This window comes from Oreochromis niloticus, linkage group LG23 (genome assembly GCF_001858045.2).
Source record: "Oreochromis niloticus isolate F11D_XX linkage group LG23, O_niloticus_UMD_NMBU, whole genome shotgun sequence".
Lineage (NCBI taxonomy): Eukaryota > Metazoa > Chordata > Actinopteri > Cichliformes > Cichlidae > Oreochromis > Oreochromis niloticus.
The window spans coordinates 42,942,364-42,959,997 of record NC_031986.2 but is presented as its reverse complement, the minus strand read 5'-3'; the positions used below and the strand labels follow the sequence as shown (position 1 = coordinate 42,959,997).

Sequence of the window (17,634 nt, the reverse complement as noted above, 5' to 3'; positions counted from 1 at the left end):
ATATCTTCATTTGGACACATGTAAATAAATGTAAAGAAATATTCATACTTGGTGAAATGGACTTTTGAACTGCCAGGTTTCTTAAGAAGTGAGTCGTAACTCCTGCTTAGTAAATGTTTGACTTCTTCATGTGCTGAATAGATGTCAAGTCCTAGTTTCAAAGCTGGAGACTTTAATTTTTAGTAAACAGAAGGACAAGTTGCACCCAGTGGATGCTTTATTGAATACCTTGCTACTAAGAGTCTCAACAACTTTTTGCCTTCAGGACTGTCTTAATTCTTTGTGGAATAAACTGAACAAGGTGCGTGTAACAGAGATTTTGATCCATATTAACATCATAGCCTCACGCAGTTGCTACACATTTGTCGTGATCTAAATCTCCCATTTCATCACATCCCCCAAAAATAAATGAGTAAAATTTGAATTACAAGTGTGCAGCTCTGTGTATTTGTGTAGATATCAATCTAAACATTTGTGAATGTTTTCTGTAACTTTAAATTTAAAACACAAGTGTGTGAAGATGAAAATTGAAAGTGAAATTTTAAAAATAAAGTTCACTTTTTCCACACATTCTCACATTTAGAACATTTTTACCTTCACAAAGTCCTTTACTGGATCAGGATTTGGTAACTGTGGAGCCAATCTGAGTACAGTAGACAGGTTTGAGGTTAACTGAGCTTTGTTACATGGTGTGTTATGTTGTTTAATGCAGGTGGCTATAGTGTGGTCATAAACAGATGGACATGATCAGTTACAATACTCAGGTAGACTGTGGCATTTAAGCAATGCTCAACAACTATTAAGACTCTAAAATATGCCAAGAATTACATCGCCACCAACACCTTGACCGTTGAGAGAAAGAGGGATGGATCCATGCTCGCACGTTGTCTATGCCAAATTCTGACCCTACTGTCGCAACATTACAATAGACTCATCAGACCAGGCACCATTTCCTCCAGTCTTGTCTGGTTTGGCTGAGCCTGTAAGAACTGTAGCCTCGGTTTCATATTTGTACCTAACAGTAGTAGCCTAGCTCATCATTATCATAAACAATTAGACAACTCACTCCTCTATGTATCAAAATTATCTTTATTGATAATATTCAGGTGTTTATGAGCAAAACAAAACGAATCTCAGAATAACAAGAGGAATGAGATGTATGACAGGAAACAGCACAAACAAGTTCTGATGTTGTCACGTGCGCTGGTATAAATGACTGGAGAAAGTTTTTACTCTTATTAAATACAGTGTATTCTTCATATGTGTTTAAGGCACAGTCTGGGACAAGCTGATCAGTATTTATCCAAAATATTTTTTACAAATATAAACCACATTGCGAGTAGCTCACAATGTGAAGTGACAACACCTCCAGTGGTTTCTTTTTTGACAACATGTTCAAAAGACCATTTAATATCAAATACACATATATACACAGCTATAAAAAAAATACCTCAATCCAGGAAACATGTCACAAATATACATATTTAGAAAAAAGCAAAGAATATAAAATATTCACCTTAAAAAGCTGGTACTCAAAAAGACGGACACTCAAGTCAAAACCAAGCGATTCCAGCACACACACAAAATAAAGAATTAAATGAAGTTACCTGGTTGTCTTGGACAGCAGAATAAAAGATGAAATATAAATTTTCACTGAAAACAAAACTTTTTTTTTTTTTTAGTTCCAGTAAAGAAAAGCTGAGGATGATGAAAAAAAATGAGATAGTCATTAAAAAGCTGCTGAGAAACGATACACAAAAATTAAACAGCTCAGTCAGTCTCTGTTTCGTAGATTGCATGCACATGAGAAAAGATTATCACCACACTTGTGAGGTGGAATGATGGCGTAACACTGTAACCTCCTTTAACATGCATGCATGAGTAAAAACTGTTCAAACTTTTGTGCAGTTGAACCGAATCATATGCATTTGACTTCAATTTAAGTACAATGTAATCTCTGAGAGAAAGAGAATAATACAATTATCGAATGCTTTAAATGAATTATCACAGCACACATCATACTTCCACGTTTCTCCTTTCTCGTAGCTCCTTCTACAGTGCAAAGAAGAATCAGGCAGCTTGTTTGTTTTAGCATCCTTTCTTCTCCACCTCAGACACCACAGGCAGGACTACATGGGAGATGCGACTCCACAGGCCACCAAACTTATCATTATTCATTATATTGAAGGAAGTTTGGCCACCGGTGTCCACCAGCCTCTCCTTAAGATAGTCTTGCACCATCTCTTCCACCTCCTTCACACTCTTTTCCTTCGGGATCTCATCTTGAGGCAGCAACACAGAAAACAACAAGAAAACCCGCTTATATGCAGCATTCTCGTGGTCGCAGTAGCGATAAAAAATGAGAGTGGAGCCTGGTGGCAGCTCTTCCAAACGATGAATGATCGCCACAGGTTTTTCTCCCTCAAACGCTGCTTGCAACTGACTGTCAATGTCTAACTTCACCTTATCACTGTCCTGGTCCGCTTTGCTTTTTCCATCAATGTCAAGGAAAGAGGCATTGAGGGCAGATGAGAAGGAAGCAGCTAGACCCCGAGCAAGGCACTGCAGTGTCCTCTCAGCCTTTTGACCTGCAGTGAAAATCAGACTGACTGGCTCAGTTGGATGGGCTGTTTTAAGGTGCTTCTCCAGGTGGATTTTGCTCATCTTCCACAACTCAGGCCGCTGACTGGGGAACTGAGTCTGAAGATCAGACAATTGATCAGCAAACCTTTCTGGCTTCACAGCCCTGGATGACTGCCCTCCACCACGTGTCATGTCTTGGAGTAAAGGGACGATCTTGTATGTCAGCAATGTCCCAATCACAAATAGTACCAGGAGAACTAACAGGCGAACTAAACCCCACAAACACCACATGAACCCTTTAATAACACAGAAACAAAAGAACACACACAAAGTTAATAAATAATGTTTAAAAAGCATCATCAGGTCTAAAGATAATAATTAAAATGACTTACTTACCTCTAGAGGAATTTCTGGGGCGTGTCTTGGTAGCAACAGGTTTCTGTTTGTCTTTTTATAAAAGAAAACATGATTATATTAATGCACAGATGTCACCACTATAGCAGGTAGGGCTGTTCGATATAACGATATATATCGGATGACGATAGAAAAACGTCTATCGTTTCATTTTACGCTATCGTTTGTTTCGTGGTGTCGCAAAATAAACTGTTTACGGCAATATTTTTTCATCATTTTGATGGTCACTGTAGTGGCTATATTAATTTCTTAAAGTTCTCTCTTTCTCTTATATTTAATATAACCACACTACAGACGGACAAGCGCTTGTTTTTTATGCGTTTTCGTTAGCAACAACGACGGTAAAACCACGGCGTGTCCGCTTGTTTATTTTCCACATAAACCTTTCACAATAAAGCTCAAGATCCTGTTGAGGCTTTTCAAAATAAAACGAGTCACGTGAAAGATGCAGAGTATTAACGGATGAGAAGCAAAAAAGAGCCGCCAGGTGCTAAAAAATAAACCTTAGACTCAAACGTTAGAACAGACTTTTCCCCGCAGCACGCTGTGTAATAAATACTCACAAAGAAAACGGCGGCCGTTACAACTTACGTCTAAAAATGTATAGTTCCATGCATCAGTTAAAACACTCGACTCCAGGTACACGACGCCCAGCTGGAAACACTTCACGCAAGTCGAGATGCCCGAGATTCACAGAATTTATAGGAAATGTTACATTTTTGTAATTTATATCGTTATATCGACGATAGATGTCTTAATATCGGGATATGAGATTTTGGTCATATCGCACAGCCCTAATAGCAGGTGGTGCAGAGGACTTTAATACTGAGATAAAGCAGCAATACCAGATTCTTTGGGATGAATGGTCTCTTTTCTTGGAATGTTATTCACACGTCTTGGATACACACTTGGGGTAAGGTGGTTAACTTTGGATACATCTGAAGATGAGGCTGAATTTAGAAAAGAAAACATCTTTTCAAAGATCAAAATTCTTCACGCAGATGCTCAACCTTTCTATACAGAATATGTGCAGCACAATACCAGCGCTCTGGGCTTTGAGCACCATCATCCTCCTGTAGTCTTCCATGCTGGACTGCTTGAGAGCCGGTGAATCATGTTTGTTCACTGTCGCGCTGATATGTGCGACAGGCTTGGTGGGGGGTGCAGGTGCTTTAGGCGCTGGTGTTGCTGAAACTAAACAAAATAGGTTAGGTCAAATAACTTATACTATAATGTAACACTCTGAATGTCAAAGAAGATGGTGCATTTTTCTACCTTTCTTGGATTTCATCAAGTCAGGATCCTCAGTCTTTAGACTGGGTCTGCAGCGCTCACCAAGCACTACACGGGGATTTAAGTTCCTATCTCCGAGAGCATCTGTTTTAAGCAGAAGATTTTTAAGATAAAATCCTAATAAAGTCATAAAAGAAAAGTAACTTAACACAAAGTATTTGTATATTATTATATGGCATTATATAGTGAAAATAAAGTATTGGTCCAAGTTGTTTGCCTTTGTTTGTTTGTTTTTTTTTAATTTAAATGTGATGCATTCTCAATTACCCAGGTAAGCAAATCTCCAAAGGTTGATTCTGTTCATCTGGACGTAGCGTTTTCAGAGGGAGAAACGTTTCGTCACTCATCCAAGTGACTTCTCTAATCTCAGCTGACTGCAGGTTTCCCCAATCTTATAAACAGTACATTTGCATAGTTTCAGTCATTTAGCAAATGAACTGTGTATAAGATTTTGGAACAGATTGATGAACAGAATCAACCTTTGGTCATTTAAATGTGGTGTTTTGATAACTTAATTCAGTCCTGTTTTATTTACACTTTACACAGCCTCACTATTTCTTAAGTTACTGTATTATCCATTTGTTCTTTACATTTAATAAAAATAAATTAAAAGGGGATATTATATAATCTCTATGATTTATTTCATAATGAATAATCACTAGTTGTAGTCCAAACCTTTGTGTATGTTTGGCAGATCAGTGACTTTAAAGGAATCCTGATCAATATCCATTTCCTGGTCTTCATTTTCCTGAATGTCTCCAGATGATTCCTCAACGTCTCCAGATGATTCCTCAACATCCATCTTACTTTCAGCGCTCTTGTCAAACACTGCTTCTTCAGCATCCAGTCGGCTCTTCTTGCTAGGGGACTCTGTTAGATAACAAATAATAGACATGGATTGTTTGTTTTTTAACAGTGCCGAAAACAGTGAGGGTAACTAAGGGTAATCAGCCATTAAAATTAGGCAAATACTTAATTCCAGCAACTAACCTCCATCTTCAAAGTCAGGCTCCCCATCTTTGGTACCATTAACTGATGTAGGAGCATCAGCAGCGTCAGCTTGTGCTTTTTTTCTTTTGGTCCTCTTTATAGGCTGCCTAGGAGTTGCCTCAAAACTCGACCCTTTTTTAAAGACAGGATTAGAATTGAGTATATCACATGGGCAGCTCAGGATAAGTTATGTAGAGAAATAGAGAGGCAAGGCTGAGATAGTTTGGACAAGTGCAGATGAGGGATAGTGAATATACTGGGCAAAGGATGTTGAAAATGCAAATGCCAGGCAGGAGGAAAAGAGGAACACAAAAGAAGAGATTCCTGGATGATGTGAAGGAGGACATGCAGAGCTAGGGACAGGGTGAAAAAGATGAAGATGATCCCCTGTGGGGACCGCTGACGGGAGCAGCCAAAAGAAGAAAAAACCCTGAAACAGCACTGGTGTCCAGCCAGCCTCTATTTTGCTTTGTGTTCCCTATGTATTCTTTTTTTTTTTTTTAAACATATGTTTATTTGTTTTTTTTGTTTGTTTTTTTTCAACAGTATCCAACACAAAAATATAATGAACATATGGCAGGTATTAAAATAATAATAATAATAATAATAATAATAATAATAATAATAATAATAGAAATGTTAATCCTAAAAGAATTCAAAATAAGTGAATAATTAAATAATTTAAGATATCAAACAATACAAATAAATACAATTTCAAAAAAAAAAAAGAAAAAAAAAATCATAACGTAGGTTACACAGTATATTCCCAACAACAATTCAGACATTATTCATCATTATCTAGTTATCTTATTCACTCACCGCCCCCCCCCCCAAATCCCCACACCTCAGTAGATCTAGAAATATCTTCCAAATGTTGTAAAATTCAGAAGCCTTCTTTCTAACAATATAAGTCAGTTTCTCAAGAGCTAAACTCTATGTTAAGTTGTTTAACCAGTGGTTAAAGGAGGGGCAACCAACATTCTTCCAACATAATGCAATACAGCGTTTGGCCTGTAGCAAACAAAGATCGACCATTTTTCTTTCCTCACACGACAGAGTACAGTCATCTGGATACAAGCCTAAAATACATAACTTAGGGCAAAGTGGTACAGGGGAAGTTGTGATCTGAGAGATATATTGTAATGCTGAGCTCCAAAATTTTTGAATCTCTTCACATTTCCACAGGCAGTGGTATAGTGTACCCTGATGTCTATTACACTTATAGCATAGATCAATTATATTAGGATCAAATTTATTCAATTGCACAGGGGATATGTATGTTCGCATTATCCAGTTAAATTGTATCATTCTCAAACGAGTGTTAATGGTTTGAGTGTGTGCTTTTAAACATATTTTACTCCATTCAGTAGATGAAATATCTTCTTGTAAGTCACTAATCCACTCCCGTCTTCTGTCCTTATGGTTTTCAACTAACATGCTATAAAACTGGGACACCAGTCTTTTACCAAAACAGTTTTTTGTAACATGAGTTTCTAGGATGGAGAGTGGGGGTTGATGCACTGAGTTGTTTAAGTGTGCCAGAATAAAACTTCTAAGTTGTAAATACTTAAAGAAGTGTTTCTGTGGAATATTAAACTTTGCCCTTAATTCACTGAATGACATTAGAGAATATTCCTCATATAAGTCCTGTAATTTCGCAACACCCTTGTTAAGCCATTCTTTAAAGCCCAAGTCATTCTTAGCCGGAGCAAAGAGTTCATTACCCCAAATTGGGGAGAAACAGGACAACCTTGGAGAGTCATTCAACATTTTTTGTACTTCATGCCAAACAACAACAGTGTTTTTTACAAAGGGATTAGTAGTAGTTTTCTTTAAAGTTTTAAAGGGTGCTGAGTATAGATAGCTATGTAATGACAAACCCTTTGAGGACATTTTTTCAATTTCTAACCAGGGAAGGAAAATATCGTTTGAAAACCAAAACATAGTGGTCCTCAGCTGAGCAGCCCAATAATACCATTCTAAATTTGGAAATTGTAGCCCTCCTCTATCATATGGTAAATACAAGAGGGAGAGTCTGAGTCTTGGCTTCCTATTGTTCCAGATGAAATTAGAGAGGAGCTTTCTGGTCTTGGAAAAAAAAGGAGGAGGAGGGGCCAGCGGAATTGACTGAAAGATATATAGAAATTTAGGTAATATAGTCATTTTTACTATGTTTATTCTTCCCAGTAAAGAAAGAGGCAATGATATTAATCTAGTGATCTCTTCCGACACCTCTATTACCATGGGCTCATAATTGGCTGAACTAAGATCGCTTATCTTTGGGGTTACTCTGATGCCCAAATATTTAAATCCCTCTGTGGCATTCACAAATGGATGGGACACAACTGGTTTCATCCTCTCATTTACATTTAAAAACATAATGGATGATTTTTCTTTATTCACTTTGAACCCAGAAAAACTGCCAAATTGATCAAATAGCTTCAGGAGAGATGGTATTGATTCTGCGAGGTGTGATAGAAACAGAATAGTATCATCAGCGTACATTGCTGTTTTGTGTAGCGTCTCCCCAATCTTAATAACATGGATTGAAGGATGTGATCTAATTGCTATTGCTAAAGGTTCCATGGCTAGTACAAAAAGCAGAGGTGAAATTGGAAACCCTTGTCTGGTGCCTCTAAATAGCTCAAAAGGATGAGAGATGAGATTATTGGTAGATACCATTGCAACCGAATCAGCAAGTAAAATTTCAACCCATCTACGGAAGTGATCACCGAATCCAAAACGCTTAAGCACCTCAATTAGATAGGGCCATTCAACTCGATCGAATGCCTTCTCCGCATCGAGTGATAGTATTGCAGTATCAGGTGACTCTTCACATTTGTGGATTATATTGAGAACTCTCCTCACGTTGTGGAACCCCTGACGATTTTGAACGAAACCATTTTGATCTCCATGTATAATGGCTGGAAGAGCCCTCTCCAGCCTCATAGCCAGAGCCTTAGCTATGATTTTGGAGTCAGAATTTAACAGCGATATGGGTCTGTAAGAACCGCTTTCGACTGGCGCTTTGCTTGGTTTTAAAATGAGAGTGATTAGGGCACTACGTAATGTAGCAGGGAAGCAACCTGTTTTAAAGGATTCCAAATAAACATCTAATAATGGGGGAATTAATTTTGCTTTAAATAGTTTGTAAATGTCTATCGGAAGCCCATCAGGACCCGAAGCCTTACCTCCCCTCATGTTCGTAATGGCATCAGAAACGTCATTGAAATTTATTTCTCTCTCCAATTCATTCTTCATACCCTCAGAAATACAAGGAAAGACCAATCTAGGAAAGTATTTTGGTTCACCAGGTCTAGTGGACTGTCAGAATTATATAGGGTTTTATAATATGAGACAAAGGTGTTATTAATTTCTGTGGGATCCGTAGATAATTCCCCTTGATCGTTCCTAATTATATTAATGGCTCTGTCAGATTCAAGTTTCTTTATCTGCCAAGCTAGCAGTTTACCCGGCTTTTCTCCCTGATCATAAAACGTCTGTTTCAATCTTATTAGACCATCTTCAGCTTTAAGCATAGACAGCTCCTCGTATTTAGCTTTAAGGGTCAATAATTCCTGTTTTTTCTGTGTTGAATCATCTATGGTAACTTCTCTCTCTAATTCTCTAATTTTATTGTTTAATTCGTTCATTGTCTGTTTAAATTTGTTAAATTTAGAGCTGGTGAAACTTATCATTTGTCCTCTAATATATGCTGTAAAAGCTTCCCATCTAATGGCTGCAGTTGTTTGAGTTATATTAATTGAGAAGTAGAGATCAATATGTTCTCCTACAAATTTTATAAAGTCAGAATCATGTATCCATTTAGGGTGTAAGCGCCACTTGTTTGAGCGGCTATTCACTTGTTCTACCTTGTAAAATAGTGAGGTTGGGGCATGGTCTGACAATACAATGCTGTCATATATACACTTAGTTATATTGGGTAGCAAAGATGAGGAAATTAGAAAATAATCTATTCGGGAGTAGGATTTAAATACTGCTGAATAGCATGAGAATTCTCGTTTATTAGGGTTTTGAATTCTCCATGGATCACAAAGGTTCAGATCTTTCAAATATTGTTGTATTTTTTTCCTTGTTTGAGAGTGTGAAGTGTCTATCCCTGATGAGCGGTCAAGCTTCGGGTCCAAAGTACAATTTAAATCTCCTACCAATATTATCTTACCAGGAAGGGTAGCTATCAATAGAAATAAATTCTCAAAAAATGAAGGGTTATCATCATTAGGGCCATAAACATTAACTAAATTAAAAGTTTCTTTCAAGAGAGTTCCTTGAACCACCAAAAATCTGCCAGCTTTATCATAAATAGTGTTGTTTACTTGGAAAGGCACTGAATTATGAATTAACACCATAACCCCTCTCGAATGAGAAGGGCAACAGGATGCTAGCACTTTGCCTGGCCATCTCCTACGTACTTTCACCAGATCCTCTCTGAGTAAATGGGTCTCTTGGATAAACGCTATTGATGATGACTCAAGTTGTTTAAGCCTGGTAATAACCTGTTTTAGTTTAACCACTTTTACCATTCCTCTCACATTCCAAGAAATAAATTTAAAATTCTTATATGAAATCCTCATTCTTAATAATACATCAGATTGTGCAACATAGTATCATCTTTTGGTTGTTGGTAAACCTTTCAGTATCCCTAACTGTTGTGTTGGGAGTAAACCAGTAAAAAGCAACAAGTTGTGAAAAATACAAAAACACAAGCAAACAACATAAAATCTGCCATAAATGAACCCCCTTAGCTGTCAACCTGAACGAGACAGCCCCTCGCCTTACCCCACCCTCCCCCTGACCTTGGGGTGCAGTTAAGTGCACACGCTGATCCATCGTAAACAAGGGAGCAGCTAAACCGAACCGAGCTGACATTATGGTCAAACAAAACCAAACCACCTGGATAATTGCGTCTCCTGACGAAAATATATATTCTACATGAACAAGTATGCATATAATGATCATTACAAACTTTCTTGCAGCATAGCTCTCATCCCGGAGAGCCGACTGTATGGCGAACAATCAACACTCCAAGACACAAATGAAAGCTCAAACAACGAGTGGACGTGGCCATATATCTATAAGGGGTAAATAAAATGCCCATTACATCTGAGGAGAATGAAGGAATGGTAAACCAAAGTAAACACAAAATAAATAAATAAAATACTCTCCCCAAAAAATTTAACAGCAAGGATAAGCAATATTGGCCAGTAAATCCAACAATTTCAAATTACAGTTGTTATGGGCAGATAGAAAAGGATTAGACAGTTCCCATAGATAATTCGTTATATCTCTGTGTTCTGCAAACCTTGGATGAATTTTTCCGCATCTGCTGGGGTCTTAAAGACATGCGTATGTCCATCAGATGACACTCGTAGCTTCGCTGGGTAAATTAATCCGTAACGTAAGTTCATCGACCTCAGCTGCTGTTTTACCCGGTCAAAGCCCCTCCTTCGTCGGTGGAGATCTGTGGAAAGATCCGGGAAGAACATGACCTCTTGGCCCCCGCAGATAACTTTCCCTTTGGTCATAGCCGCTCGCATCACCCGAACTCTGTCTTGGAAGTTTAAAAACTTCACGATGAGGACTCTCGGTGTGGGTGGTCGATTGGGTTGCGTCCGGCCAGGCAACCGGTGAGCTCTTTCGATGAGAGGTTGTCTCGGGAATGTCGCTGGTCCCAGCGCTTCGGGGAGCCACTTCTCCAGGAAAGCCACCGCGTCATTTCGACGAGAACGGTTTTCGAGGTCCTCGAGTTTGTTCATAAGGAGAGCCACTTGTTTAACTAGCGCCTCTGTCTTGCCTTTCTCTGAGTTAACGGTGTCCTCCACGCTGCTAATGCGCTTCTCTGCCCCCTCCATGCGCATCGAGAAGTCCTGCACGTCCCTTTTAACATCTTGGATCGCTGTCAGGACCACATCAATTTTTGTGGAAAAGTCACTTCTGATCCCGTCGAGTATTTGAATAACATCCAAGTTGTGGGCCATTCCAACACTCACGTCTAAGAGACACCCAGAACTAGCATCACCTGCAGAGTTAGCTTGATTGTTAGCACCTGAGACGTCGTTTTCCTCACTCGGAGAAGAGTGTGCTTTAGATTTATTTTGTGCTTTCTTTGCCGGCATAATGTCGATAATAACTCGCTACAAGCAGTAGTTATCACTGTTCACGCAGTTAAAGGACAGTTTTCAGGAACTTACTGAAACATCGCCAGGAGCTCACAAAAATACGTGTGCCTAGTTCAGCAACATAACCACTCTCCCCTATGTATTCTAGTATTACGGCAAGAGACGTGGAAACCTGATTTCAAAATAAAAACCAACTTCAAGTAAACTTAGCTTGAACGTTAACCCTGATTTCAAAATAAAAGCATTCGAAACCTAATTGCAAAATAAAAGCCAACTTCGAGTTAATTAACAGACATGTTAAGTACATAATAACAAATATCATTTAGTCTTGTTTACACACTTCCATCCAAATGACACACCCTTGTACTCTAGTAGCGCCCCGTCAATGCCATCTTATTTTGGATTTCACAGTAAAAGCCTGTGAATTTTCATTTTTGAACTACTCTTTCAATGACTTCAGAATGCTCTTAAAAGGAAAACTCATATTTCCACAGACTAGTTGCACTCAATATCAAGTCAGTCTGACTTTGCTTTTCACACTGATATATGGGCAATTTTGAAATTGCCCATATATCAGTGTGTTTAGCGGCTTAATGAAAAAGCGAAAAGCGAAAGTTACTTTGTGATTTTAATTTCGCTTGTGCTGTAAACTGTTTCGAGACACAGCGCTATAAAACACAAACAAACAAACAAACAACAACAATAAGAAAAAAACCTCACATACATAATGGCTAATATATAGCAAAGAATTGCAATGTAACGAGATAACTCATTGGTTTTAAAGTTGTGCCTGAACTCGTACCAGGAATTGAAACATTAAGTTCATTTTAATACAGATTCCTATCTGAGGATAATTTACACCGGTGAAGCCTGCTAACATTAGTCAAAGCACCGATCCAAATCTGATTTTCTTTTAAACTTATGCGTAATAGGGAGCTAATTCCGACGGCTAAGCTAGTTAATTGACATACCACTCAAACAGTGCTCGCCTTTACCTGACATCCGTCGTGTCGATCTAGTCATGGGACGAGAGAGCTTATCTTCAGAGTCTCTGGTATCCATTTGTAACTCCAATTCAATTCAACAATGTCAAACAACTTCAACTAAACAATGCGACGTAACATCGCGCGCACAAACAAGCTACAATCACTGGACTTCCCTGTAGCTAGGGGGACATTTCTTGACAGAACACCGTTGCCGTCCGGAAAATAGTGCAACGTTTAGTTATCTCGATAGAAACAAAGGCACTAATAAACGTTCCGCTTCTGAATTTTGTCTGCTATGAATGCCACACATGCTAACTGAAAGCTAAGGAAGCGTATGATCTACGGCGATATGATCCATGACATATTAGGTATGGACCAGTAATCAGAAAAGCCCACGTATCGTTATGGCTTTTGAGTTACACGAAGGCATTTTTTTACAATAACACCCAAGTAATGCTTTGGTAACTGTTGGCTAAATTAGCATCTCCCTGGCTGGGCTAGCTTAGTTATCTTTTGTCACTTAAATAGCTAGCTCCCCTTAATTATGGTTACCAACAATTTACGTTTCGTGCATGTCATTAGAGCTTAGTTACCGGCGAGTAGTTATTTCTCTTGCAATAATTTATACTAGCTTTTCTTCGGCTTGCTTACTGTCACCTCGCAGCAAGTTCAGTTTCAATTTAGCAGCAAAGCATTATTTAGCAAATCCACGAAAGCACAGCCGCAAATTAATACTTCCAAATTGCAATGTTCATATTTCCTTTTTATTTAGTGTTTGAAAAGTTGAGGAGCGTAATGGTTGTTCTTGTTCTTCTTTAACTTTAGTGAGACTGCCTTTGAGCTTGGCTCTGTTGACATGCACGTAAGCAGATTTACAGTATTTGTTTGGACCTTTGAACATGTGACGACAAACTGTAACTCGTGGCTTCGCATAAAAAGAAAAAAATGTAATGTTAACTGGTTTTATACACGCTTGAACCATCCAGTGAACCCTGAGTGAAGAAAAGGAAGATCACCTATCTAAAGACATGGAAAACGAAGTCCCCAATCAGAACCCAGCAGGTAAAATTCTAATATTTCCTTGTTGCTCAGGCAGTGTTTGCTGTTTGGTGGTCGACTCGCTGCATTATTAAAGCAGTACAGACATAACTAATGTTTATCTCTATTCCAAGAAATACTGAACACATGTACGTTAATATTTGGCATTTACTTCAGTTATAGCATGTTTCTGAAATAAAATGTTATTTGTTTCTCGTGATGAAATATAAATGAATGCTAAAAAAATCAGTTATAACCAAGATCTGTATAGAACAAATGTATAAAAAAGGAATTACTGTAGCCCTGGGCTTTGGTAAAAGGAATCTCCATTAAGGATGCTGCAGATGCCTGATCCAAGATTATTTGGGGGGCACAATAATATTAAAAATGTAGAGATCGGAAGTCCTAGGTTGCTATGGAAGTTAAACTATTTTTATTTCATCAGGCACAAGTCAACCCGAGACACAGGAAGCATCTGGATCAACTGTTTCACCAGCCCAAGCTGTTGTTAACGATGGTGGTGACTGCAAACCAAAGACACCAAAAAAAGCGACATCAGCCGCAACAGAAGAGACAGGTCAGTGTTTCTGTCCAAGTGTTACAGCACATAATTCAGATATTACTCAACAATCAGTTATATTATATACCCCACTTTGGAACATCATCAATCAGCATTGTTTGTCTTAGTTATTAGTCATTTGTAAGTTTTGCTACTGCTGTGCTCCTAAAATGGCCAGATTCATTTTACAAATCTTGTTATAGACATAAGTCTTGAGCCACCCCTCACTTTTCCTCCTTTCTTTTTTCTTCCAACGAGGCAGACTTTATTGTTAAATAGCAATGACAGAGTTCTGCGGGCTTTCTGAAAGACTTTTAAAACGTTTCTTTGGACACTGGGTGCTTTTTTACTCATTTTCAAGGGATGAGCCGCTGTTGTAACAGACAACAAAGAACTGATTTTGATTTGTATTTTTAGGACCTTTGTTACTTTGCTAAAAACACATAATTTTTTCCCCCAGAGCTCTAAAAAAATGCTAAAGATGGGCATTTTGCACTAAAACAGGTGATTCCCAAAGAACTGTTGAGATAAAACTTGACATACTCAGCATGGTGTGTAGTGTGTTCTTAAAAAACAGAGGAAGGTGAAGAAGTGGAAGACAGAAGAGGAAAAAGCAGGACTCTGTCTTCCTGTGTCCCAACAGATTGCAGCTTTTCTTTTTGTTGCTGCTGGACTTAGAACAGATTTTCAATGATCAGGATGATTTTGATCCCTCAGCCATAAAAAGCTAATGGGGTATCATCGTCACCCTGCCAGGTGGGCGGGGCTAGCACCCAAGTTTTTGAATGTGATAAGTCGAGAATGAGGCGACATAGGATTTTGGAATTCATACCATAGGTACATCTAATAAAACCTTGGATGAGTTTGAATCTCAGTGACTTCAACTTAAGGTCAAGGTTGGAGGTCAAGTTTTCTGAAAGTGTTGCAAATGAGATTTCTTACCTAAGAGTTATTATCAGTATTATTGTTCTAAGATTGAAAAGTGAATTACTGTAGCCCTGGGATTTGTTAAAAAAAATCTCCATTAAGGATGCTGCAGATAACTGATCCAAGATGATTTTTGGGGCACAATAATATTAAAAATGTAGAGATCAGAAGTCCTAGGTTGCTGTGGAAGTTAAACTATTTTTTATTTCATCAGGCACAAGTCAAACCGAGACAAAGGAAGCATCTGAAACAACTGTTTCACCAAACCAAGATGATCAGATAGATGGATGCCAAGGTGAGAAAAGTGAAGAAATCTCAGCCATGGACAACACAGACTGTCAATCTGGAGACGGTGAGTCTGACCTTTCTGAAACATCACTGATTAGAATTCTTTCAACTTTTTGCTTCAGTCAGCTAACTTTCTGTGACCCCACAAACAAAACTGTGATTTCTTTTTTACAGAGTTCAATGAAGGAGAACTGTCAGCAAATACAAATCAAGACGGATCCTGTGAGGAGAACTTAGACAGTGATCAGGCTCCTTGTCAGGAAGTTACAGCAGGTAAATTGTTTGACCGTTCAGAGTCAAGAGAAAATTTGTTACCAAATGTTTCTACTGATCAAAAATTGCTTTGATCCTATTTAATCAGTCACAGCTTTACCATCTCAACGTGCTGACTGTAGCGACACTATTCAAGGTAAGGAAGGAATATTAAAGAGACCACGTGTGGGATCTTGAATAGATATGACAGATTTCATGGGCAATTAACATGAATGAGTCATGTGCTTATTGCAGACAGGGATTCGTCTGAAACAGAGGTGCGATCTGTTGCAGAAACAAATTCTCCCATTAAGGACAGCACACGGACGGAGAAGAAAAGCAATCAAAGTCAAACTGATGGCAAACAGTTGTTACCAAAAACTGAGAAACAAGTCACGATAGCGCCAAAATCAGGTTAGTGTTACTGTCAGAGTATTGTAACAGCTGATTCAGATATTATTATGGATTTATTTGAAAGACAAAGTGTATATTTAATTTGGTTTAAAACATACATTTAGCCTCGTTGTTCTAAGATTAAAAAGGAAACTACTGCTGTAATAAAAGTTTTTTAGTCATATTTAAAGATGAAGCACTTGCTTAATCCTATGGGACACAAGAATCATAAATGTTTAGAGATCCAAAGTCTTAGGCTGTTGTGAAAGTTAAACTGTTTTTATTTCATTCTAGTCTGAACTTGTTTTTTCCCCGTGAACAATTTTTCCGCTTCAGAAGAAAGACGGGACAAACCTGAGAGCACAACACAGGACAAGCAGCAGTTAGATGTCCGCAGTAATGATGTTGAAAACATCGGTCCTAACACCCCAGAGGCTACTCAACCTGAAGATCCACAAGTTACTGGCGGTAATCTTAGTACATTTGTTCTTTTGGTTTTTTTTTTAAATAGTTTTTTTTGTTATGAAGTAGATGCTTAAATAACACAGGCCTTTTCTCCGTAGGAAGTGGAAAATGCTGGCTAGGAGTGGCTATAGCAGTGGGTATAGCAGTGGCAATTGCTGCTATCGTGCTGCAGCATTTTCTTCAGCCAGAATCTCCGCTTCAGACGAATGATGTACGGCAGATAGACGTCTTCCTCAGGCAGCTGGAAAAAGTAAAGACTCGGTTTCCTAACCAGCGTGCCGAGCTCTGGAATAGGGGCAGGATCCACCTTAAGAGACACCTTCAGACCACACAGCCCACGGAGCCCGTGAGTCTGATTCTCACTGCAGGCCTCAGAGCTGAGAAGACGCTGAACTGCTTAGCTCGGGACCTGGCCTCCGCCTACTCTTCTGCCCGGAACGCCTCCGTCCTCCACATAGATGGAGCCAGCAAAGCCAGCCAGGACAGTGACCAGGTCAAACTGGACATTGACAGGAAGTTGCAGGGAGCTTTTGAAGGAGACAAACCTGTAGCCGTCATTCATCGCTTTGAAGAGCTACCTCCGGGCTCCACGCTAATTTTTTATCGCTATTGCGACCACGAGAATGCCGCATACAAGAACACTTTTCTGATCTTCACTGTACTGCTGGGGGAAGAAGACGAGATTCCTGCTAAGATTAGCTTGTGTGCTGTTGAGGAGATGGTGGATGACCACCTTCAAAAGAAATTCCTCACTCATGGCCACCCAGTGTCTTTTGACATGATGGACCTGGACAAATATGGTGGACTGTGGAGTCGTATTTCTCACCTTATCCTCCCCGTGGCAGCAGAGGAGAGAATAGAACTTGAAGGGTGCTAGAGAGCAGAAGCATTCATTCTAGTCTGAACTTTTAATCTGGGAACTAAGCTGGGCAATTGATCATTTGGGAGGCAGTAGACCTCAAGGATATTGAATATACAGATGTGGACTTCCATAATGAATGAGAATCCTTATGGTATGGGATTTAAAGTAATTTCTCTGATCAGATGTAATTATGAACAGATAATTGCAAGTTTATTTGGTCTCTGCATTATATTTAAAATTTTGAAGGTAATTTCTGCGTTTTAATAAATACTTGGAGTCACATGATAGAAGGAACAACTATTCTTTTGGTATCACGGCAATGGGCTTTTTGATTGTTATTGCAAATGTCTTCTGTGATTCAGAAACTTGCATGGCACCGACATGCCTTAACTGAACATACAAAGTCCTTTTTGTCTATATGTAGATGTACACGTTACACTACGG

General features: G+C 38.8%; 2 protein-coding genes across 8 annotated transcripts; one reads left to right on the top strand and one right to left on the bottom strand.

Annotated features, from left to right (window-relative positions):
- Positions 1-1,071: 1,071 nt before the first annotated feature.
- On the bottom strand, positions 1,072-12,568 carry LOC100692243 (torsin-1A-interacting protein 2). 3 transcript variants are annotated; one of them, XM_019351561.2, is made up of 8 exons: positions 12,416-12,568; positions 5,281-5,412; positions 4,966-5,160; positions 4,273-4,374; positions 4,039-4,191; positions 3,843-3,947; positions 2,980-3,030; positions 1,072-2,879 (listed from the first exon to the last, which is right to left on the bottom strand). In XM_019351561.2, the coding sequence occupies exons 1-8, from the start codon at positions 12,480-12,482 to the stop codon at positions 2,089-2,091; spliced, it is 1,596 nt and encodes a 531-aa protein (XP_019207106.1). In that variant the 5' UTR covers positions 12,483-12,568; the 3' UTR covers positions 1,072-2,088. The 3 variants fall into 3 exon arrangements, with proteins under 3 accessions (XP_019207106.1, XP_019207107.1, XP_025759211.1); XM_019351562.2 differs by having other exon boundaries at positions 3,843-3,935; XM_025903426.1 differs by lacking the exon at positions 5,281-5,412 and having other exon boundaries at positions 12,416-12,551.
- Positions 12,569-12,638: 70 nt separating this feature from the next.
- Positions 12,639-17,378, top strand: LOC100692512 (torsin-1A-interacting protein 2). Of its 5 annotated transcripts, none has more exons than XM_025903429.1 (9): positions 12,639-12,774; positions 13,393-13,468; positions 13,890-14,021; positions 15,145-15,225; positions 15,393-15,491; positions 15,580-15,627; positions 15,726-15,884; positions 16,200-16,331; positions 16,412-17,378. In XM_025903429.1, exons 2-9 carry the CDS (start codon positions 13,435-13,437, stop codon positions 17,203-17,205), a joined length of 1,479 nt encoding a protein of 492 aa, XP_025759214.1. In that variant the 5' UTR covers positions 12,639-12,774; positions 13,393-13,434; the 3' UTR covers positions 17,206-17,378. The 5 variants fall into 5 exon arrangements, with proteins under 5 accessions (XP_025759214.1, XP_013122602.1, XP_025759212.1 ...); XM_013267148.3 differs by having other exon boundaries at positions 15,145-15,282; positions 16,427-17,378; XM_025903427.1 differs by having other exon boundaries at positions 15,145-15,282.
- The last annotated feature ends 256 nt before the right edge of the window (positions 17,379-17,634 follow it).

Coding starts and splice junctions, on each gene's coding strand:
- LOC100692512 (XM_025903427.1), top strand. CDS start 13,435: ATGGAAAACGAAGTCCCCAATCAGAACCCAGCAG. Junction 13,469..13,889: donor CCCCAATCAGAACCCAGCAG/GTAAAATTCTAA, acceptor TTATTTCATCAG/GCACAAGTCAACCCGAGACA. Junction 15,283..15,392: donor AGACTGTCAATCTGGAGACG/GTGAGTCTGACC, acceptor TCTTTTTTACAG/AGTTCAATGAAGGAGAACTG.
- LOC100692243 (XM_019351561.2), bottom strand. CDS start 12,482: ATGGATACCAGAGACTCTGAAGATAAGCTCTCTCGTCCCATGACTAGA. Junction 3,948..4,038: donor GCTCAAAGCCCAGAGCGCTG/GTATTGTGCTGC, acceptor TTCTAAATTCAG/CCTCATCTTCAGATGTATCC. Junction 3,031..3,842: donor CATTCATCCCAAAGAATCTG/GTATTGCTGCTT, acceptor TTTTATAAAAAG/ACAAACAGAAACCTGTTGCT.